The following is a 22,805-nucleotide window of genomic DNA, read 5'->3' on the forward strand; positions in this document are numbered from 1 at the left end:
AAAAAAAAAAAAAAAAAAAAAAGTAAAAAATAGAGACACAGAGAGAGAATTTGTCCAATGAGACAAAGCACTCGTGTACCATGAATTTGGAGAAGATAAGGACAGCTCAACGCCCAAGAACTTTGATCAGCACCACACGTCAGAGATATTGAGTTAGATTTCCTCAAATTGATGTGATAGAATTTGAAGATTCTCCCTCCTTTCCGATATATACAAGAAACTAGGAAAGGATACAAAACATCACTATCAATCCATATTTCACAGCCCTGCAATATTATTGGGATGCAACTGCGGTTGTATCTCAGGCCAATCACACATTGTCATTATACCTAAATGACCTGAGATGCCGTCACAATAGCATCTCGTTATAGGCAAGTTTTTATCCTCTTACTTATCTCCAGTAAGTAGTGATTAATAGTAGGCTTCATCTTGCTGATGAGATCACCGAATCAGAAGAATAGTAATTGCAGAAGTAAAGGACCAGCTTGAATGGTAATATTAACTGAAACCGAAACTTTATTTCTGTAATAGCACCGAGAAAGTAAACATTCTAGTACGTATATATGACTATTCGACATCAAATTATCACCTGTTCTCGGATCCAAGGCCAAGAAAACGTCCAACGACTTGTAAGAAAACTCGAAATTAGACTGTACAATGTCACTCAAGAAGAAATGCTACTAATTCAACTCACTTTCTACCTCTAGTTTCTTCTGCTTTTGCAGATACTTGTAATGTTAATGACATTTTGTTTCTTCCATGAATCTGAAAAGGAACTGCCTCCCTGTGTAGTCTCTTAAATGCTATCGATCCTCGAGGTGTCTGAACTTGTTTCCACCTTCGATTTAATGTCAATGTTCGAGCCTCGTACTGAGATTTTACTTTTGGCTTCCAAATCAGCACCAATTGTTCCTTCTTTAGACCCAACTTCTTCATTTACTGCGTTTTTGCTGATTTCACTTTGATTGTTAGAACTCGAATTCATTTCCTGATGTCCGGTAATTGCTTGATCACCGCCTGTTCCAGTCACTATGGATTCTATGAGATCATGGCCATCTACTGGCACGCCATTCACATCATCAAAGCCATGGACCACTCCGTCTACCACTGAATTTTGGCCCTCAAGAGAGTCATTCTTACTTTCACCGCGTCGTACTGAAATGTCCTCGTATGTAGTACTCTTTGGCTCCTTGTCAGTGGTACTAGATTCCTCCAATCTCTTTGGCTCCTTAGCTTGTCCCTTTCCATTTTCTTGCTCCTCGTGCTTATCTTGTGGTATTTGCTCCTTGTGCTCTCCTACTTCATCATGATTCACATGTTTCGCACCATCTTGATCAGCGAAAACTGCCTGCGTACCTTCATGCCCCTCTTGGTAATTTTCTTCATGCGAAGAACTCTTGTCGAGCCCCACCGATTCATCATTTCCTTTAACTTCACCTTCAGAATTATCATCTTTATTGTTCAATTCTTTTTTCTGAATTTCTGTTTCCTTTTCAACCTGATTCGCTTCATTTACATTCTGCAAAGATTCTTCTTCATTTTTCTCTTCAACATTACCATCTTCTTTCTTTACACTTACTTCTCCTACATGTTTTGGATCTTCTGATGCAGACACAGCTCCAACTTTTGACCACCCTGCACTCCCCTTACGCCCTAAAATATCAGAACCGCGTTCTTTGCTAGCCTTGTCCTTTGAACTTTCACTATAGTCCTTGCCATGTGACTGCTTCATCTGGTATAGCAACCAGAAGCAAACAGCCAAAATCAATGCAATCTGAATTGCCTGTTTCACCTTCAACCCTTTGGCGGGTCTCTGGTTGCGCCCGGTAGACTGGTTATTCATCAAAACTCTGTACAACTGCTCAAAAGACAAGCTCCTTATCAATTCCCGATTAATCATCACAACGACAAGTAAGTCAAGGTTTCATTTATGAAAGATCCCCCAAAAAAAATTACCAAAACCAGCAATTAGGGTTTTGCTATCAACATCAAAAAAGGAAAAATCCCAAATTATTATCACCAATTAGGGTTTTGCAAATTTCCAATCAGAGAACTCCCCTCCCCATCAAATTCAGACCTTAATATCTTTCTTAATTAAATTTTATCCTGACAATGTTCAACGATCTACTAACTAAACCAAAATTTATGAACAGAAACAGAAAAACCAGATAACCCTCTGTTTGGTTTCCGAGGAAATGCAGGAAAATGAACTAAAGTTTGAATCTTTGAGTCAACTAAGTCCAAATCTAAGTCAAGTCCATAACCTTCAGGAAGCTTCCAAAATTTCTGGTAAACAAAAACATCGAACTGGAAAATTCAAAACTTGGATTTCTTTCTTTTCCACTGAATTTCAATAGCAATAAATTCACAACAGCGATCAGAAAGTTCAATTACTTGAGCAATAAACATACAGATTATTCAGAAATTTAGACATAAAAAAAAATCACAGAAAAATATAAAGATTTAAATTATTTAATGTGTTAAAATCTTACCTTCTAATCAGGAATGGAAATTCAAGAATCTGACTGCGACTGTAATTTTGTTCTTCTTCTTGTTCTTCTTCTTGTGATTTATTTCAAAGTTTGTCCTTCTGGGGAGGAAGAAATGATCGAAAAAATACGAAATAGCGGTTACTTTTTTTGTGAATCCGAAAATGCCCTTCCTGACTGGCAGACTCTTAGCTTTCACAATCGTGGTTTTTTCGCAAATATGTTGGAGTATTAGGGTTTTTTGGGCACGGAAGAAGAATGAGGGGTGCTTTCTTCAATGTTGTGCTTTTCTTGCCGCCTTCTGAAACGACTAACCTTTTTCCTCCGCCGGTTACGGAAATAAAAGACGGCGATTTGGGCAAATGGCTCGTCGACACGTCTACACTCTGCTTTTTTACTCTCACCAGCATGGGAAGAGATCCCCTCGGATCTCCCCTCATAAAACCCTAGGGATCCGGAGATCCAGATCTTTAAAATTTGATCAAACGGTTACAATTATTATAACTTTTAGAGAGGTCTTCTGTTTGTTGTCATTTGATTAAATTTCAAGGACCCGATCTCCGGATCCCTAGAATTTGGTGAGAGAGATTCAAAGGGGATCTCTTCCCCACTAGAATCATCGATTTTTCAATGTGACGAAGAATGGCTCGATATATAAAATGTCATAATACAAGTAGTTAGATACTCGAAAAAAAAACAATTAAAACTACTTGTAGCATGCCACTTAGCACACTAAAAATTTCTCATTACTAATAGAAATGTGGCCTAAGGTTTAGTCTGTATGGTTATGTTTCTGAGCTTCAAAGAAGGATTTAAACATTTTGGATTTCTGGTAATAGTTGTAGAGAGAATATAGAAGATTATGATGTGTATATTGCATTGTTCTTTCATACGGAGGAGAATTCTCTACCCTCCTAATCTCTCTACCTTTCTATGCCCTCCTATTTGAACGGTCACGGTTAAGCCATGTCAACATCTTATATTGATTTTTTTTATAGAGATAATAAGACAAAAAACAATGTGTGAGAGGAGGGGATGGAAGGAGATGAGAATAGAATAGTCGAAAATCCTCCTCCCCTTCATACAAGAAATGTGATATTACCGTTAGAGGAGAGAGGAAGGGAGATCTTTCTCTCTTTAACATCAAAACAAATCTTAGCCATCTATTTTAGTCACCCCATAAGATGCTTACACTTGTTATAATATATCACTTAAAAGAAAGGTTAGCTAGAAAGGCCGCTTGAACTATGATCCAACAACTTAGAGAGGCCGCTTGAACTATGATCCAACAACTTCCTTACATCTCAAGAAAAACATTATAAAATGAAATTCAAACATTTCTTTTAACACAAGAAATCGGCTGGAGGGTTATACACAAACATAAGGCCTTCATCAGTTGTGGGTTTTTCTTTAGCTCAAAACCCACGGATGAGCCACAAAACTCCCTCTCATTGGAGTACAAGAGTGTGGCCGAACAATTTCGGCCACACTTTGCACAAGACTGTAGAGAGAGTGTGTGTGTGTGTGTGTGTGAGTGTGTGGTATAGATAACATAACTACAATTGTGTACCCTTGACATGTACTAAATATACAAAAAATGTTCGGCCACACTTTGCACAAGACTGTAGAGAGAGTGTGTGTGTGTGTGAGTGTGTGGTATAGATAACTACAATTGTGTACCCTTGACATGTACTAAATATATAAATTTTTTGAGTGCGGTGTTGCGTCCTATAAGGCTATATACTGCTACTGTTTCCAGAAGTCTCGAAGATAGGGCTTGGCTCTGTAAATTAATAGCGGAGGTGGACGTTTCTTCAGGTCGCCAAACACCACCAAGGCATAAGCCACATGGCAGCTCTTAAGGCCGTTACATGCAACAGAGCCCACCATGAATATAACTAGTTGTTACTCGAAGCTCTCGTAGAGCTGGAAAATCGTATGGAACAGGTCGATAGAAAAGTCCCAAGAGCAGATGTTGAGTTGAAGCCACCATCAAATTAATCATTATCATGAATCTAAAAATCTAAAAATCTCACTTCACATAGAGAAATCGGTTAAGGTGATTTGAACAAGTGAACGAATATCTATGATTTCTCTGGTTAAAAGATGCGGCTATAAGATGAAGGCTCATGGTAAAAAGAGTAGAGGAAGACGTTGGAAGACACAGAAAGAAATTTTAAGAAAAAACAGTGTACTTGCTAATGGAAAACTTAGCCAAAACGTACATACTGGCGTTCTAAAATTTATACCGCCAATCTCACAAAGGTTTTTTTTAGCCAAAATGGTCTTTGAGATTTGCATAACACATCTCCTGAGATTGAAAATCAATAGAAATGATCTCTAAGATTGTCCACCATCCATTATTTTGGTCATTCCATTAAAAACTTCGGTGTGTCCCAGAGCTTTTAGCCGAAAGTTTGGGCAATTTTCAAAGTTCATAACTTAATCGTTTCTTAACCAAATTTGACCCATAATATATCAAAATGAAGATAGAAAAGTGTAGAATAAGATTATATGTATTTGGAAGCCCAATGTTTGGCAGAGATGGCCGGAAAATAGTATGAAAGATGACTGGTCAGTGGGAAAACAGGAAAACTCATTGGAAACTGAGTAAATTTTAAACGTTCATAAATTCTTCAATACTCAACGAAATCGAGTGATTTAAAAATGAAAATCATACGTCTCAACGAGAACAAGAGAATGTACCTTTCTCGACAGCTAAATAGCAGTGTTTTGGCCGGAAAACGGCTCGAAAATGGCTGTCTTGGTCTCGAGTTAGCCATTTTCAAGCCCTTTTTTTGGTCAAATCACGGCGATTTAGCATCAAGAAAGGTACCATTTTATTCGTCTCATCGAAAAATATGATTTTCGTTTTTGAATCACTCGAATTAGTTGAGTATTGAAGAAGTTATGAACGTTTAAAGTTTACCTAGTTTCCGGCGAGTTTTCCAGTTTTCACGCAGACCAGGCACCTTTCAGGCTATTTTCTGGCCATCTTCGGCAACCATTGAGGTATAATCTTGTTCTACACTTTCCTATTTTCATTTTGATATATTATGGGTCGAATTTAGTTAAGAAACAATTGAGTTACAAAGTTTTGAAAATTGCCCAAACTTTTGGCCAACAATTTGGGGACACTTAACAGAGTTTTTAACGGAATGACCAAAATAATGAATGGTGGACAATCTCAAAGACCATTTCTATTGATTTTCAATTTGAGGGATTTCGGGACACTTAACGGAATTTTTAACAAAATAACCAAAATAATGGATGGTGGACAATCTCAGAGACCATTTCTGTTGATTTTCAATTTCAGGGCCCTCACAAAATTAGGTACCCTCTAAAGCTAAAAGAATTCAAACCAATCCCAATTTGTAAAGTCCTCACATGAAGGAGAGATTTTTCAATGTGATCAGCACACAAGGTGGTATACCATGTATCATTATACAAATGGTGAGATATAAAGTTAATAACTTAAATAATAAAATTTCTCACCATTTACATAAAAATAAGTAGTGCACTACTTGTTTTCTCGTGACAACCAAAAATTTTTCCCCATAAAGTGCCTCGTTTGAATAAAATACGCACTATGTTCTGCATTTCCAGTCCCACTCGAAGGAAAGACAAAAAGTAGCCCAAATGATTTATAAAAAGAAGCGAAAAAACATGCAGTGCCCTACTGATGTTGATGGGTTTTGTAAATCAATTGTAAAAGCATAATGGATCCCAGCAAATTGAAACCAATTTAATGTGATTAACTTAAGCTTAATTAAGAAGTTTGAGCTAAATAATTAACTTAAATTAATATTTCTGTCACCTTTATATTTTCCTTCCCGGAAAGGTTGCAACGTTACAAAAGCAAAATTAAAAACATACTTCTTCAATTACCCTTTACGAAAAGAGTAATGTTAATTTGTAGATAAAATTCTGTAAAATCAATAATATAGAAGCTAATAATTGAATTATAACTTAAACGTTGATAAACGTGCTTATTTCTATTGATGACATATTATTTATATTGTAAATTTTACCTACAAATTTAGTTTTTCTTGCTTTACCCTATATACATTCGGAGACTCAGAGTTTTAATTACTATTAAGATTTTGACTTTTTTTTTACCAAAAGAAGGAAATAACTTTATCTTCTATTGTTTGTTGCATACCATACACTAAAAAAATGATAAAATTTTCACAAATATATACCATCAAAAGTAAATGAAAATGTATGTTTCGTAAAGTACATTATCCTTCAAACCATTAAAATATAAAGAAAATAATGGAAACATAATTATACAAGTTACATCCATGACAATTTCCACTACAATTATATAAGGCAAAAAGGAAATTTCGAACTTGAAAATTCACCATAATCGTGCAAAATATATTAAAGAGAGGGCAAATAGTTTGATAAAAAGGCATACCCCATGAATATGATATTGACCCCAAAACCCCACCAAAAAATATCAGAACAAAATACCGCATACATGAGCACAATGATCATAAGACAAAAATTCTAAATGAGTGTCTAGCATTCCGAATGTTTTAACTGCTAATTTTTTTATATTTTTAAATAAAAATCTAACGATTACAATATTTAAAATATCAATTGCTCCAAAACATCAAAGAAAAATATTAATCATAAAGTTATTTCCAATCAAAATCACTAAATATAATTCAATACAGCCCTTCTGATCAAATTAGACACCCTCTGGGCAATAGTATGGTAGTTGACAGATGGCATTAGGTCTCCCAAGCTTAGGATTCCTTCGTGGCTACGGCTCATTGGTGTGATTTAAAGAAAAAAAAGGGTTTTGAATAGCATTTATGTTCGTGGGTCGTGGCCCAATCAGAAAAGAAATTTCACTGAATACCCTAAAAAGAAGATTAATTTTTCATTTAAATCCTTTTCCAGAGTCATATGCAGCCTTTTCTTCCTACTTTTTCTATTTTGTTAAGCTGAGTGGGAGTAAGAATGTGGATCAATCACCACCACAAATCACAATTGATTATGGATTATAGTTCTAGAAGTTGAATTTACATCCTCTCTAGATCTACGCGTTTGTAGTCAACAAATCTAAAAATTTGGACCATTTATTTAAAAATTTTGGTCTTTATTTCAGTGATCCATTTCACACAAATCTAGAATTCAGTTTCTCTTTTTCTCTCTTCAACTGTCTAGATTTTTAAGTACTTCGACTTTAGACACAGAGATCCAAAGAGAATCTCGACTCCTTAAAGGTAACTATTCATATTTTTTTATTTTTTATGCAAGCGATAATGAAGAAGAAAAAAATTCAAACTCGAGAGCATAAATTAATACATGAATATTCAATTGTGCTACAAACTGATGCATCGATATATCAATTTGAATCCATATTAATGAGTCACGTGCCTTCCATTTGCATGCATATGTAGAATTCGGCTCGGACCAATCATTTTCACAAATACAAATTTCTGAAAGAGAGAAATTGTATGATGAGAACCAATTGTAAAGGATGTTTATAGCTTTCAACCAATTGTAAAGGCTGTTTATAGCTTTCACTTCAAAGAACTTGGAAAAGTACACGTGCCCAAATTGCATCCTAATTAGATAGGTATATGACTTAGTCACTAAACATAATTAACTTGCACACATGTTTAATCTGCATTAAAATGATAAGGGTTAATCTTAAAGATTCAACATATCCTCATGTGTTATACATGCAATTGATTCATATTGTTAATGAGTATGAGTTAATATCGTTAATGAGGATGAGTCAATCACACAATAATTCTCTTACACATATAGTTTAATAGTCCTTACAACTCATAAATGGTTAGAGTTGAACATTTATTTATGCAAATCTCGCAACAAGTCTCGCACAAACCAACAACTCAAAGTTGTCCAACTTGGAAGCAAAACTTATTATGATCAATCATTAATGAGTATAAAATAATTCTCATACAAATCGATGTAGTTCTAAATCGTCCACATAGATATGAATAATTGTCAATTGCAATGTGTGTAGGTTTTACTACATAAACAACTTAGAATCCCTAATACCTTGACTCCTTGTTTATGTGAATCTTGTAACGTATCTCCCACAGATCAATAACTCAAAGTCGTCCATCTTGGAAGCAAACCTCAAAACATGGTACATTAGCACGCAAAGCGAAGTAGTTTTGCAAAGTGCATTTCCTAGCATTTGGTTAGGTGGTGGTCGATCGTGAAAGGAAAAGCATAACGTTTGGAGTTGAAAAAAGGAAAAGCATTTCCTAGCAATATGGTGGCCGGCTACCATTTATGCTTTTCTTGATCAAGTTGAACAATGTGTGTTATTACTTATTAGCATGTATATTTTAATAGGTTAGCTAATTTATTGACCAAACCAATCTCCTTGGAGGAGAAGGAAAAATAAACATAGAACAATAAAATTAAAATGTGATTAGGGTTTAGAGGTCCCCAGGGCCCTGGGTGTCTTGCTTTAATTTCTTCATCTGAACGCCCAATTTTAGGGTACGCAAAAAGGTGGGTTTTCGTATATGGGTGTACGGTGAAAGATTCATTTGCGGCCTCAAATCAGAGGGCCACGTGTTCAGAGTAGGTGCCTATAATTCAATCCTGTCAAACTTTGTCAGGCTGGCTGGGTTCCATCCAATCCCTCTCATGGGCGCTGTAGCAACGAAGATTATTTTCCACGCCATCGGCTAAATGTCTGCAGCTTGAAAGAGCAAAGAAAAAACACTCAGTTTTGAGCATCGTTAGAGAGATCCGACCGTAGTTAATTAATTGCATAAATAAGAATTGACATTAACAATTAATTACAACTAATCATAATTGAGTATAGATGTGACATGTATATGATATATATAACAATTAACAACTAATCAGGTAGTACTCTTAACTATCTCTAGAATTACTTTTATTATTTAATAACAATGGTGTTTTTAGGACTTTGGATTGTAGGAGACTAAGCTTGACCGAGTTGAGAAGCTTTTTAGAAAAATATACACCGCTACACTGTATTATTGTCATAATCATGTTACTCATCATATTAAGCTTATCATTAAATGGTTCATATTAAGCATATGCTTTTGATAATATCAGAGTTGCTTTTGTTTAAAGATATATTTTTTCAAGTATCAGGTATTTAAGCGATACTCCTTATATCATAATATAAGTGAAGGAACTGATATTTTTTTTCTGTGTCCCTCCAAGCTTTAATGTTGAGCACTTAGAAAAATTATGTGTCTAAACATATTTTGTGCATGCAATAAAAACACACCCAAACAAACTAGCTATCATTTCTTTTAAATATCAATCTCTTTTTTCATATACTTTTATGTTCTAACTTCCATCAGTGTGTACATAATATGATATTTCAAAGATATGATAGATCTTGCACACCGTCTAACGAAGTTTGATTTTTCTATCGGTCATTGTTTAGTCTAGTTTGAGAATCATGGTAATGTTATATAGAATATATTCACTGAAGACTTTGTATTTGAATGTCATTTAATCAATAATATTGTTACTATTTCCTAACGTATACACTACAATTCTAATCCATGAACTTAATGCTTGAGCCTTAAACATTTCAAAGCACCAAAAAGAGTAGTTGAAGGATTAATTGAATTTCATAAGGAAACAAATGGAAAAAGTCAAATACCTTAACATGTAGGGCAAAGGCTGTGTGTATTTGACACTTGGGACCTTCCCAAGATATTTAATCATTGCATATGGGAGCATACTTAAGTAATTTGGTTCCTGTCATAGGGACCTTCTAGTAATTTTAAGAAGCCCATCATAGGAACTTTTATATATATATACACACACACATATACATACATATATATATATATATAAGCACTAACCAAAATATTAAATCAATCAAACAACAAATTTGGAAATGCAAATTCACTCACTCATCACACCGCGTGAAACAAACTCTCCTACTTATTTTGCATTTCTTGATCTTTCTCTTAAGATTGTTACACTCACTCGCCATAGAAGAGAATGATATAAATCTCTACCACTTCATAATTATCAACTTAATCTATTTATTTATTAAATAATAATTCCTAACCCCTTTTTGTTTTTTTTGGTAAACATTTCCTAATCCCTTTATATACCTCCTTCCCCTTCCCCTCACAAGATCGAACTAACAAAAAAAAAAAAAAAAACAACCTTCTTAATCTCTCTCTCTCTCTCTCTCTCTCTCTCTCTCTCTCATCCAATTATACAAATGGAAGTAGAACCAAGCCCGCCGGTTGTGGCAAAGAAATTGTGGAACTTAGTACGCATAGCGTTCTTCATGTTGCGCAAAAGCTTATCGAAGAGCAAGCTTATTGTCGACCTCCATTTGATGCTCAAACGTGGCAAGCTAGCAGGCAAGGCAATAGCCAACAACCTCATGCTCCACCACACCTCCGCCTTCAGCTGCCGCTCAAACGAGGCCCTATCCTTCATCACTCCCCGAGAGTACGAGTTCAGCTGCAGCAACAGCCCCGCCGTTCACAACCTTTTTCATTTCAACAAGCGCAACAAACACCACCACCACTATTTTCCCAAAGCAACCAGTGCATACCAATACGACGACGTTAGCACTATGAGTGCGGTTCAGAAGGTGCTTGAGATGTTGAACAATGAGATTGCAGTGGAGGCCTCGCCGCTTGTGACATTACCAGGGTTTGGGAAGAGCCCTATGGTGAGGCAGCTGAGGATAACGGACTCGCCGTTTCCGTTAAAGGACGAAGGTGATAGCCAGGTGGACAAGGAAGCTGAGGAGTTTATCAAGAGGTTTTACAAGGATCTCAAGTTGCAGAAACGATCGGCTGCCCTTGAATCTCCATCATACCATGCCATGCGTGGTCGATGAGATGAGAGAATGGACACAAAATTTAATTTCACTCGGTTAATTAATTTCCTTGAGTACTCCACGGTTAATTTGTTTCTGAGCTATTTTGTGATTTGCACATAAATGTATATTTCCACACACACAAAGGATTTTGTATGTGCCGGTTATATATGTAACATCACTCAATCTATGTACGTATAATCGGATTTGAATGCATAATATGAGAAAAAAGTTTTGTATATTACTGACACATACTATTATATATTTTTCACGCACGCTAAGTATTTACTTTTAATCCTTTTATTAAAAAAGTATAATGATTTGGAAATTGGGTGTTAGTTTAACGTGGATTGGAAATTGGGTGTTAGTTTAACGTGGATATCTACTAGTTGCTTTTAAACTCTTAGATCTAGATGAAACCAAGGCTCTCCCTTTGGAGAGCAATAATTTTGATTCTTGTATTTTCCTTCCCACCGTGTCTTTTAAAACTTTTTTGTTGTCTTCACTCGTGGGTCTTCATGAATGTCTTGAGTTGTAGTTTTCCTATTATTTTGGGATCAGGATCCTCTCCTAATCTAAGGATGAGGATCTTCATGATCAAAAGATGTGGGTTGTTGGATGAAAATTCAACGATTATAATTATTATAACTTTAAAGGAACCTCCATGTTTGTAGCCGTTAGATTTTCATCCAACAGCTCACATCCCTTTGTCATGAGGATCCTCATCCTTAGATTAGGAGAGGATCCTGGTCCATTATTTTGGCCTTTTTACGTTGAGTTTATTTTGTTTACGTTGAAATTGTGTGTAATATTTGAGTGAGCCTTATATGCAAGGATTGTGAAACAGAGCTATATACTTCATCGACTTTTGAAATTATATAATTTGATTCCATCAATCTTTTCCTCGAAGTTTCACCTATCACAACATTTGCACTGTTTCGAATTTGTACCGATATTTATCTTTTCGAAAAGAAAAAAAAAAAACATGTTTGCTGGTAAGAAAAGAGAAAAAGCGAAAGGGTGCATATATAAACATATATGTGTGTGAATCTCTCTCTTCTTTTTATAAAGCTATGGGGTTGTACCTACTGCGACTGTAGTTGCAACTTGCATGGTAAAGAAGACTTAAAGAGAGAGCGTTATGTTTGTCTTGGTCTCTCATCTGTGTGGGAGTTTAATGTATTGCCTTTCCAGGTTGGTGAGTAGGAGCTTTGGATTTATTAGGGTTTAGGGTTTTTGTCTGTGTAGTCCACTCTTTGTGATGGTGATACTAGCGGTTGTCTGGTTCGAAATTTGATTACGTTGTTAGGGGAGCTACAATTCAATTTTGCCGATCGATGGTCCATGAACTGAAAAATAAAGATAGCCACAAATTTTCAGATCTAGCTATACTACCATTTCGATGAGTTTGTCCAGATATTTGGTCATTTGCACTAAATTATATATTTCAGTTTCTTGTTCTTTTCGTTTTTAGGTTAGTGATTAATCAAATTATGGCTGTGATTTCAATAAGAAATGTTGAAGTTGACAGCAGCGTCTTTATCGTCAATTAGCCTCGACTAACACTATGAGCTCTTGTGATAGATTTTCAGTCCACAAGTTGGGGCAGGTTATTCGTATAATTAAGACAAATGGGGCAATCAGTAGACATCTTCCTTCCTTTAACGGAAAAAATGCAATAATTTTGAGAGAGAAAAGAACATTATTACAAATTTGATGGGAGGGAACGTTGTGAACATCGATTATTGTGTTATATATGTGTGTGTGTGTGTGTTTGGCGGCCCCGGGGGGGGGGGGGGGGGGAGTTGGCTTCATGACGCCCATTTTTTTACACAATTTTTTAGAAATACTTTTATGAGGTTTATTTTGTAATGTATTTTAATGATCTAATCCGTCTATCTTTTAAAAAATCATTTATAAATCATCTTTACAAAAAAAATAAACAAATTCAAAATGGTTAAGATATTTATTTGTTGTGAAGGAAATAGGCGAATACGGTTCTACAAAGAAACCCTAAACCTTTAATTCAATTATCATATGATTTCAAATTTGCATGATTTTTCGCACACATGATATTTGAGAAGAAACCTAAAAGACAAACGGTTTAAATTATTGGGCTTTGGACTTCACACCTAAAATAACCTTGTCCTTGTACCATGAAAAAAAATTAGAATTTCACAGTAAAATCAACTGGTATCATTTTGTGCTTATCGGCTTCAGGGATCAACTCCGATCCTAACTTTTCTTTTCCTTCCCATTTGTATATTCTTCTTTTTTCATTTCAGCTATATTTAATTTGTATGATAGCAGCTGAAGGGTCCATCTCATGTTTTCTTTATTTCCATATTTTCATCACTTCTCCAACGTAAAAATGATATGTGGGCGTGCAAATCTTACCAAAGAAAAATCTGAGAAAGTTATCTTTGTAATACATGGAGAACAGAGTAGTTTCTTGAAAAGAAACCCAAAAATAACTTGAGTCCGCTGAAGATAATTAGGTAACAACACATGCAACATACGAAGAGGAAATAAATTAATATTTATTACCCAGCATGCTACTATGATGGACTGATTAACCCACTGAATAACTTAACCGCTATTTATTTACTGTTCAATAAACTCGTCTATACATATTTTATTATTATTATTATTTTTGAAAAATCGAAATAACATTACAAAGAGAATCCTCAACGAATCTTAATTAAACCATACAAATCAAACTTTAACCTATGCAATGTTACATTTGGAAAGTTAATTATTAAACCAGATACAAGAATGATAGTAATTATAACCTAATTCAAGAAGCAAATCCATATGCTGTCGTATTAGCTTCTTGATAAATATGATTAAGGGTATACTTCAGAATTTGCTGAAGAAGTTGTCAGATATCTTGTATTGGTTAAAAAAAGGAGGTGAATGATTGTCAGAATTAGCTTTATAGATCTTGAGGAGTTAAAAAAAGGAAGAAACAAATGGTAAAATAAAAGAAGGGAAGAAAACGACTGTAATTACAAAGAGTAGGTGGGAGATTGCGATGTATAGTTGCATGATTGACGAATTCTCTCTCAAGCAGTAAAGAGCCTCCTATCTCTCTCTGTCTTGATTGATCGATGCTTTCATCCTGTGCTTACTAATATATACGAATCATCGTCGTGTGTATATATATATGTATATATATATATGTGTGTGTGTGTGTGTATATATATATCGATACTTTCATCCTATGCTTACTAATATATACGAATAATCATCGTGTGTGTGTATTAATATCCATATCAATATCAATATCAATATCAATATTAATACATATCTATTTTTTATTATTTTTTTTGTTTAATTGCTGAAATTTTGAGGAGCCAATGGCACAGCCGCCCTAGTAGACGCGTGCCATGCATGCATGCATGCATGATTTATTTGATATGGACTTGTTTGATTTGGACACAATTAAATTCTTAAGCACTTTCTCTTCAAATCTTCATATTTGATTCAACCTTTATATAATTAATGCACGTGCACTACTATTGATCTTGATCAATCAGCAGAATTCTCAGAAGCGCTTTTATTTTAAGCAGCAGGAATATCACTGTACTCATAAGTGCTTTTTCTTGAAGTAGATTCCAAATTATTATTATTATGAAAAAAAGTGTTTTCTAAAGCATTTGAAAATGCTTTTGAAGAGAGCGCTAAAAACGCTTTTACAATCTACAAGCTTTTTTAAGTGTTTCTTCCAAATATTGCTAAAAGCACTTGTGGAGACAAACAATTGTTCGTCTCAATATACTTACCATTTTCGAACAAAATCAAGTGCCCATACTTTTTTTCGGTTACAAAATATTAAATTTAGGTTGAGGGGAGGCTACTTCATCAGGACCAAGACATACCACAAGTCTTTTTGAGAACTTATAGATGGGGTTTTAGCTCATGTTTTGGTTTTTACAGTTCGTCCACTAAAAGGGATTGCTGGCAGCTGCACTCAAACCTAGGCCTTGGTTTAATAAAGAAAACGATCTTTACCAACTCAACTAACTCTTATTGGCAAGTACTCAAAATTTGACCCAGAAAAAAAAAAAAACTATCAAAATATTATAAGGCCCATATAGTTTTAGGCCTAAGTTTTGAACATCTAACAACATTTGATGGGCCAATAGTTTAAGCCGAGTGTTGCTTTATTTGGTCCAAAAGCCCAATGATGAATCCACCACACTAGTCAACGTCACGAAGTTGTCCTTACGCATTATCCACGTGGCAAAGAAACGTCCAAATACGGATACGGTGGTCGTGATCTCACCTGAACAAACTCGCCTCTGTTAACGCAAAACCTTCGTCCCAACTAACGAGTCACGACTGAGCCACAACTCACCCGAGTCACGACTGCCTTGACGCCTCCCCGAGCGAGTTGAGAGGAGGACGCATTTCACGCAGATCGCAGGAAGCTTTTACGCTTTCGAATTCAAGCATTTCGGTTTGGCAATCTCTCGAATTCGAGCTTTTCCGTTTGGCAATCTCTCCCATTTCTTCCATGGAAGCTGCTCCATTGGTCAGTCTCTAAGCCGCGGTTGTTGGTAGATCCGAATTCGGTTTCGTAACAATGTCTTCGTGGCTCAAGGCTGCCGAAGGTTCGGATCCTCTATGTTTGTTCCTATTAATTTTTTGTTTTTGTTAATTAATTTGGTTTGCATTTGGATTTTGAATGTGTTTTGGGTTTGATCTTATGCTTAATCACTAATTGTAATTATGTGACGTGTTTTATGGATAATATGGTTGCGATAACCCGGTTAAGTTTGGATTTGCATGTTTGGTGATTCTGATGTCATTGGCATTGGGCATTCTTATTGAATAGTGTTTAGAACTTCATTTCGAAATAGAAATTTCAATTTGGAGTCATCATAAACCGAAAAACGGCGATTAAATAGTAATATTGAATATATTGTATATAGTGGGGAATCCGCATTTCATGAATTCTGCGAATATGATATGAAAGTGAGCCAGAGAAATTTGGCTAGTTATTCATATTAACATGTGCGATCAATGTATAGCTGCAGATCTAGTGATGAATTATCAGCAGGGGAACGTGTTCTTCTTGGGTATCAAACCGGTATTGTCAGTTCGGTCTAGTCCATAGGATACGACTGATTAAGCAGTTAATAGTCATGATCCCTATTCTAGCACCTGCACCACCCATCTTATACCATCTACGATTGTTTACTATATAGATCATCCCTGTAGAAGCTCCACGTCAGAGTTCCTTGTATTACTGCGACATTTCTTGTGCCCATGATGTGTAAAGTTTGTAACTTTTTTCTTTGGCCTCAGATTTGTTTGAAGTGGTTGATCGACGGGCAAAGCTAGTTGTCAGTGAGTTGGATGATCAGCCGCCTTCCCAGTCACCAGGTATTATCTTTGAATTGTCCTGCATCTTTTTATTTTTGTTTTGGTTTGATGTCTGGACGCTGCCAAAAGACTTTACCGACTAATGAGCTGGTGCCTCCTCTTCGTTGTTTTTACATATACTGTTAGGATGCAGTTCAGAGCCTTATTAATGGGTCCTAGAATATTCATCCATCAGCCCTTACTTCATCAAGTTACTGTCTTTTAGATAACTTGAAGACCACCTAATTGTTGCAAATTTTTATTTATGTTTTACTTTTCTGAAGCTTCTAATGGGCAAGGATCTCAAGCCAAGAGGAAGAAGTCGAAGACCAAGGTATTGCCAGATTACTCGTGAACGTACAGTGTGCTATATTTCACGCATGGGTATATATATAAAGTTTGTGGTCTACATTGGATATTTTCAGGCTCAAAAGAGACAGTCCACAAATGAATCTCAGAAAATGAGTGATTCTGCAAGTGAGCAGATTAGTACGTTGACCTCACAAACAGACGTGACACCTGAAAAAGACAGCGATGCTCATCTAAATGAAAATGGCGGGGCACCCTTCTTTGCAGATCCTACAAGTCAAACCATCAATGAGCAGCAACAGAATCATGAGAAAGATCCCATAATGAGCATTCCCTTAACAGAGACACGGGCAATTGAAGTTGGTGAAAGTAATGCTGAACGAGCAGAAGCTTCAACAACTCTTACTGATAGGGAGGCTAATACATCAACTTCTAATGGTAAGCTTGTCAATGAGATTGACTCAGATGGTCATGAAGAACATCCTTTGCCGTCACCTGCCAAAGAAGTTGAGGTTGTGGATGAAAACCATCAGGTTGAATCAGTTGATGCTGGCCAAGATAGCAAATCTAGAAATTCAGATGTTCATCCAGAAATTGGCCAAGGGAGAACAGAGTCTATAAATACTGATGCCATCAGTAACAGAGAAACCCAACCGAAAGTCGCTGATGGCAATGAGGAACCAGTTGTTGAGAAAAATAAGCTAATTGAGCATAAATCTGGTAGCTCTCCTGTGAAAGTACAGGAGCAGGATCAAATTGAGGAGGTAAATTATTTATTACGAGGTGATATCTCGTGTGCATCTATGCTTTTTGCTTTGAATCTAGTTAACCTGCCATCTGGCTATTATTGAATAGTTTCTTTAGTTGGTGTACAGGCTCAAGGATTGCTTAAAACTGCTGTTTCCACTGGTCAGTCTAAAGAAGCAAGGTTAGCGAGGGTAAGCTCTACCGATTTCTGTTTTTCTTTCTATCAGCCGATCTCTCGTAAAGGGTCACCATAAGTCGAATAAGCCTGTTTCACATTTGCTTTAAGAAGCTTTCTGCCCCCTTTAGAAATTTCTTATTGGTTTGAAGTTTTCTGTTTTAGGTCATTGTTAATCTTTTGGTTATTATTGATTATTAGGTTTGTGCTGGACTTTCATCCCGACTTCAAGAATACAAATTTGAAAATGCACAGCTAGAGGAGCTTCTCATGTCAGAGGTGAGATACATTCCTATTTTATATTTCAGGTTATGTGAAGTTTCAACCGTTGAGGCATATGATCTAATGCTATTGGTATCTCATGTTACTGCTACTTTGATAGAGAGAGCTGAGTAAGTCGTATGAGGCTCGCATAAAGCAACTACAAAAAGATTTGTCCACATCTAAAAGTGAAGTGACGAGAATAGAGTCAAATATGGTTGAGGCCTTGGCAGCAAAGAATTCGGAAATTGAGGCACTTGTCAGTTCCATGGATGGACTTAAGAAACAGGCTGCCTTATCTGAAGGGAATCTGGCATCGCTGCAGGTTCATTACATGCACCACATTTAATTATTAATGCATGATATTCCTCTCTATTTCACTCTCTCTCTATGCCTGGTTTGTGTGAAGTACCTTGTTCGACTTTTTCATTATTCTATTCATGCAATTATGAATGTTCTTAACTTAGATTTTTGACCAGTTTGAGGCTTAAATAATAGCTTGATTATTATTATTATTATGATTTTCCAATCAGGCAAATATGGAGTCAATGATGAGAAATAGGGAGCTGACAGAGACAAGGATGATGCAGGTTAGAGTTTATGATTTTTCTTCTTTGCATGTATTTGGATCTTATCATTTGATCCTGAAATATTAGGAAAATATTCTTCAGGCTCTTCGAGAGGAGTTATCTACTGTAGAACGTAGAGCAGAAGAAGAGCGTGCCGCACATAGTGCAACCAAAATGGTATGTACCTACAACATTAGTATTATCAGTAATTTCTGTACTTCTCGTTATTTCCTTGAACTGCGATAACCACTTTCTGGTAAAACAGGCTGCCATGGAAAGGGAAGTAGAACTGGAACACAGAGCCCTTGAGGCATCCACAGCTCTTGCAAGGATCCAGGTAAAGTGAGCGCTTCTCAAGTTTGTGACTCTTTGCTATGCACCATTACTTGATAAATAAAAAATTATATACCATTATATTTATGAATTTTTTGTTCTCTTTCTTCTCTTTAGAAGCTTATGATTACTGAGATTCTTAGTTCCTTTATACATGAACCATATAATAATGCTTGCATATTAGGTTTTTATTTTCTGATGAACTTGTTACAATATTTTGAAAGTTTTACAAATTTTGTTTTGTCAATGAGCTTTTTTCCAGGAGTTGTATCTATGATTCCATGTTCTGTCTCTGAACTCTGAAGACATTGCATTTTCATGCTTTTCTGGGATTTCAATGAATTATACATATGTGAGTTTGAGCATAATATACTGAACGTTCCAAGTGCTTCCCTATTCAGAGAATAGCAGATGAGAGGATTGCAAAGGCATCAGAGCTTGAGCAGAAGATGGCATTGCTTGAGGTAGAATAAACATTCTATATTATATTTGTACTAGTGTTTTTGTTCATGTCTGGAACATAATACCGTCTTAAGATCCTTGGATAATTAACATTATGTGCCATCAGGTTGAATGTGCCAATTTAAATCAAGAGCTGCAAGATATGGAAGCTAAAGTTCGGCGTGGGCAAAAGAAGTCGCCAGAAGAGGCAAATCAAACAATTCAGGTATTCTTTGTGATTTCCATTTTATTTCTGCATTTTATTATAGTCTAAACTTCAAGTGTGATTTCTATTACTTGGTAGTAAGTATCATCTCATTGTCACATGGGCGCCCAGCCCAGCCCAAATTAGTTGAGCATATTTAAAGCTTCCCCACAGTATTATTGTACTCACTTACAGTTGTGAATACTAAGGTGCAGGCATGGCAGGAAGAAGTGGAACGTGCACGCCAAGGTCAGAGGGATGCAGAGGGCAAGCTTTCTTCGTTGGAGGTGAGTCCTTTGTTTGTTGCCCAACAGTGTTGTTATTATCAGTTTATAGCTTTGTGCTCTGAAATTTTTGCCTTGTCGAACAACTTGTTTATATAACACTTCTTGAAATGCTTGATTTCAGGCCGAAGTACAAAAAATGAGAGTTGAAATGGCTTCTATGAAGAGGGATGCAGAGCATTACTCACGCCAGGTGATACTGCTGCCTCTCTTTTCATATATCTTCATCATACGAAGATTTTTACTAGGTTATCTCGAGCTCTATGTTATTTACAGGTTATATTTTGCATTTTGCAGGAACACATGGAGCTAGAGAAACGCTATCGTGAACTCACTGATCTACTGGTAATGTCACTCAAGAACACTTATTAACATGGTCAGATGTCGCGTCTTTATTGACACGTCTTGTTCCATTTATTTTTCAGTACTACAAGCAAACACAATTAGAAACCATGGCTAGTGAAAAAGCTGCAGCAGAGTTTCACTTGGAAAAGGAAATTAAGCGTATCCAGGAAGCACAGGTCTGTTTCTAGGTGTTTTATGCTGCTTACATGATAGTTTTTGTATAGATTCAAGAGTCCATTTACTTTGAATTTTTTGGTCTCATATGTTCCCTTCTCTATATGAAATTATGAATCCATTTTATATGCAGGTGGAGGCTGAAAGAAGTAGAGTTTCCCGTCGGGCATCAACATCCTGGGAAGAAGACGCTGAAATGAAGGCACTTGAGTATGTTGACTCTTTTAAAAGGAATTTTTACGTGATTTCCCTTCATTCTTTTTGCATCTTGTTAAGTACCAAGTAATATGTTATAATTGTTTGTCTTTGGATGGAACTTAACGAAAATATAACATCTTCAGGACTCTTCCGTTGCATCATCGTCATATGGCTGGGGCAAGCATACAGGTAAATAATTTTCTTACATCTATCACCATTCTTGTTGTCGGTTCCTCACTCTTACGTTTCACCTCATCTCATGCAGTTGCAGAAGGCAGCAAAAATGTTAGATTCAGGAGCAGTCAGGGCCACAAGATTTCTCTGGCGATATCCAACAGCTCGACTTATCTTACTATTCTACCTGGTAAAACAGTTAAACACGTGTTTAAAGGCAGACATACTATTTGGAGTGTATTGAATTACAAAATAACCGGAATAAATCATATGCAGGTATTTGTACATCTCTTTTTGATGTATTTGCTGCATAGCCTTCAGGTATGGATACTACTTCAGCATTACAATTTGTATGAGAAGCCGACATTCGGTCATGATCCAATATCGTATGTATATCTTCTAAATGTGGATTCTTTATGCAGGCTCAAGCAGACAATTTTTCCGCTAGAGAAGTCGCAGAGTCCATGGGACTTGGTAACACCAACTTACCGTGATTTGGTAGTTGCTTGCTCCATGCCAGAAGCTACTTCCGCAAAAATGACAATCATAGGATGCGTCGTTCGTATGAAGGTATACACGGTTGCTTTTATCTCCATTCTTTATCGAGGATGCACGCGTGCGAAATGTCGATCATATATGTTCTGTCGAAGTTAACAGGCTCCATCGTAATAACATATGAGTCGCTGCTTTTCTTCATCTTACAAACTTTGCTTCTGCTCTGCAGATGTGAAGATTTTCTTCCATATATATACTTGGCGACTTGTGATTCTTTCATTGTATCCTCAATTTTTTGTGTGTTGTCAAGAAATATTTGTGACCTGATTGAATGAAGTTGTGAATGTGAATTACACATGTATATTCATCATTGTTAAAGGTTCAAAACTTGTTTCAAAGTATCACTGAGTCGATATTTTATTCTAAACTATTTTATCAGAGTCGTGGAATTTTGACTCGGGTCCAAAAGAATGTACATGCTACTGTAATCAACCGGTTTAACTCGCATCGGTAACACATCACCTTAAATCTTCTTTGTGTTGTCAAATAAGACATAATGTAATAAAAGTGGCCCTAAATGTTTCAATGAATTCAAAAATAAAGAAAAATAAATAAAAGTGGCCTAAATTAATAATATTTGTTAAAAGACAGAAATTGATCGTAATTTTTGAAAAAAAAGGATTTTCACACTTTTTTTTTTTTTTTTCTTCTACACATTCTTTTTCAACTTCTTCAATTATATTTTATTCCAATTACTTGAAAAGTCTTTCCTAGTCATAGTTCCATTTGCATACGAAGAGAATCTCAAAAGCTCGATTTGACAAAAGCAGGACAGATGATAAATCTGAAGCTGCACATGTAGATAAAGTAGGTCGGTAAAGTACATATAGCAGATTCTTCGTTACGAAAACTTCAAACTTAAGCATCGAAGTCACTTCCTTTTTCGGCCAAATATAAAAGGCTTATTTTTAATTACTCGAATTCGACTTTAATTTAATTTAATTTTTTATAACTCAAACATGATTACTTTTCTTTTTAAAACTTAAAATTTTTTTTTTTTGGTCAAATTCACTCTATGATTTCATTTTATTCCCTGAAACTCGAAAGTCAAAATTCGATTGACTTTCTGACGTTGTTTACCTACCATTACCATCTCTATCTTGCCGGCGAGAACTCTCATCCTCTCTTGCTAACTATCAACCTGGCCTCTTCCTCTCGCTGTTTCTCTAGATTGATTTGACATCCGTCGAATTGAATCAAATGTCATCAGTTGGGCATCATTTGAGTGCACTAGGTTAATCAAATTCTTTTTTAATTTTTTTAGATCTCTGCAACTCAAGCACATCATCCCAAAAAAATTCAAATCTTTAATTTCTTCATTTAAAATAAATATTTTCTGA

At 35.9% G+C, this 22,805-nt stretch overlaps 3 protein-coding genes across 5 annotated transcripts; 2 read left to right on the forward strand and 1 right to left on the reverse strand.

The window, feature by feature from the left end:
* Positions 1 to 498: 498 nt before the first annotated feature.
* LOC137748484 (DEK domain-containing chromatin-associated protein 4-like) lies at positions 499 to 2,905 on the reverse strand. 2 transcript variants are annotated; one of them, XM_068488645.1, is made up of 3 exons: positions 2,493 to 2,905; positions 2,265 to 2,286; positions 499 to 1,858 (listed from the first exon to the last, which is right to left on the reverse strand). In XM_068488645.1, exon 3 carries the CDS (start codon positions 1,841 to 1,843, stop codon positions 797 to 799), a length of 1,047 nt encoding a protein of 348 aa, XP_068344746.1. In that variant the 5' UTR covers positions 1,844 to 1,858; positions 2,265 to 2,286; positions 2,493 to 2,905; the 3' UTR covers positions 499 to 796. The 2 variants fall into 2 exon arrangements, with proteins under 2 accessions (XP_068344746.1, XP_068344745.1); XM_068488644.1 differs by lacking the exon at positions 2,265 to 2,286.
* Positions 2,906 to 10,649: 7,744 nt separating this feature from the next.
* Positions 10,650 to 11,564, forward strand: LOC137747474 (uncharacterized). The gene has a single exon (XM_068487587.1). It carries the CDS (start codon positions 10,714 to 10,716, stop codon positions 11,344 to 11,346), a length of 633 nt encoding a protein of 210 aa, XP_068343688.1. The 5' UTR covers positions 10,650 to 10,713; the 3' UTR covers positions 11,347 to 11,564.
* Positions 11,565 to 15,637: 4,073 nt separating this feature from the next.
* LOC137747241 (golgin candidate 1-like) lies at positions 15,638 to 21,792 on the forward strand. Of its 2 annotated transcripts, none has more exons than XM_068487311.1 (21): positions 15,638 to 15,941; positions 16,639 to 16,716; positions 16,980 to 17,029; positions 17,121 to 17,768; positions 17,880 to 17,942; positions 18,128 to 18,205; positions 18,309 to 18,512; positions 18,721 to 18,777; positions 18,859 to 18,933; positions 19,022 to 19,093; positions 19,491 to 19,553; positions 19,658 to 19,756; positions 19,945 to 20,022; positions 20,144 to 20,212; positions 20,317 to 20,364; positions 20,445 to 20,540; positions 20,672 to 20,748; positions 20,880 to 20,925; positions 21,002 to 21,100; positions 21,187 to 21,231; positions 21,333 to 21,792. In XM_068487311.1, the coding sequence occupies exons 1-21, from the start codon at positions 15,914 to 15,916 to the stop codon at positions 21,402 to 21,404; spliced, it is 2,145 nt and encodes a 714-aa protein (XP_068343412.1). In that variant the 5' UTR covers positions 15,638 to 15,913; the 3' UTR covers positions 21,405 to 21,792. The 2 variants fall into 2 exon arrangements, with proteins under 2 accessions (XP_068343412.1, XP_068343413.1); XM_068487312.1 differs by having other exon boundaries at positions 19,951 to 20,022.
* Positions 21,793 to 22,805: the final 1,013 nt, after the last annotated feature.

The sequence above is a fragment of the Pyrus communis genome, chromosome 10, assembly GCF_963583255.1.
Source record: "Pyrus communis chromosome 10, drPyrComm1.1, whole genome shotgun sequence".
Taxonomy (NCBI): domain Eukaryota; kingdom Viridiplantae; phylum Streptophyta; class Magnoliopsida; order Rosales; family Rosaceae; genus Pyrus; species Pyrus communis.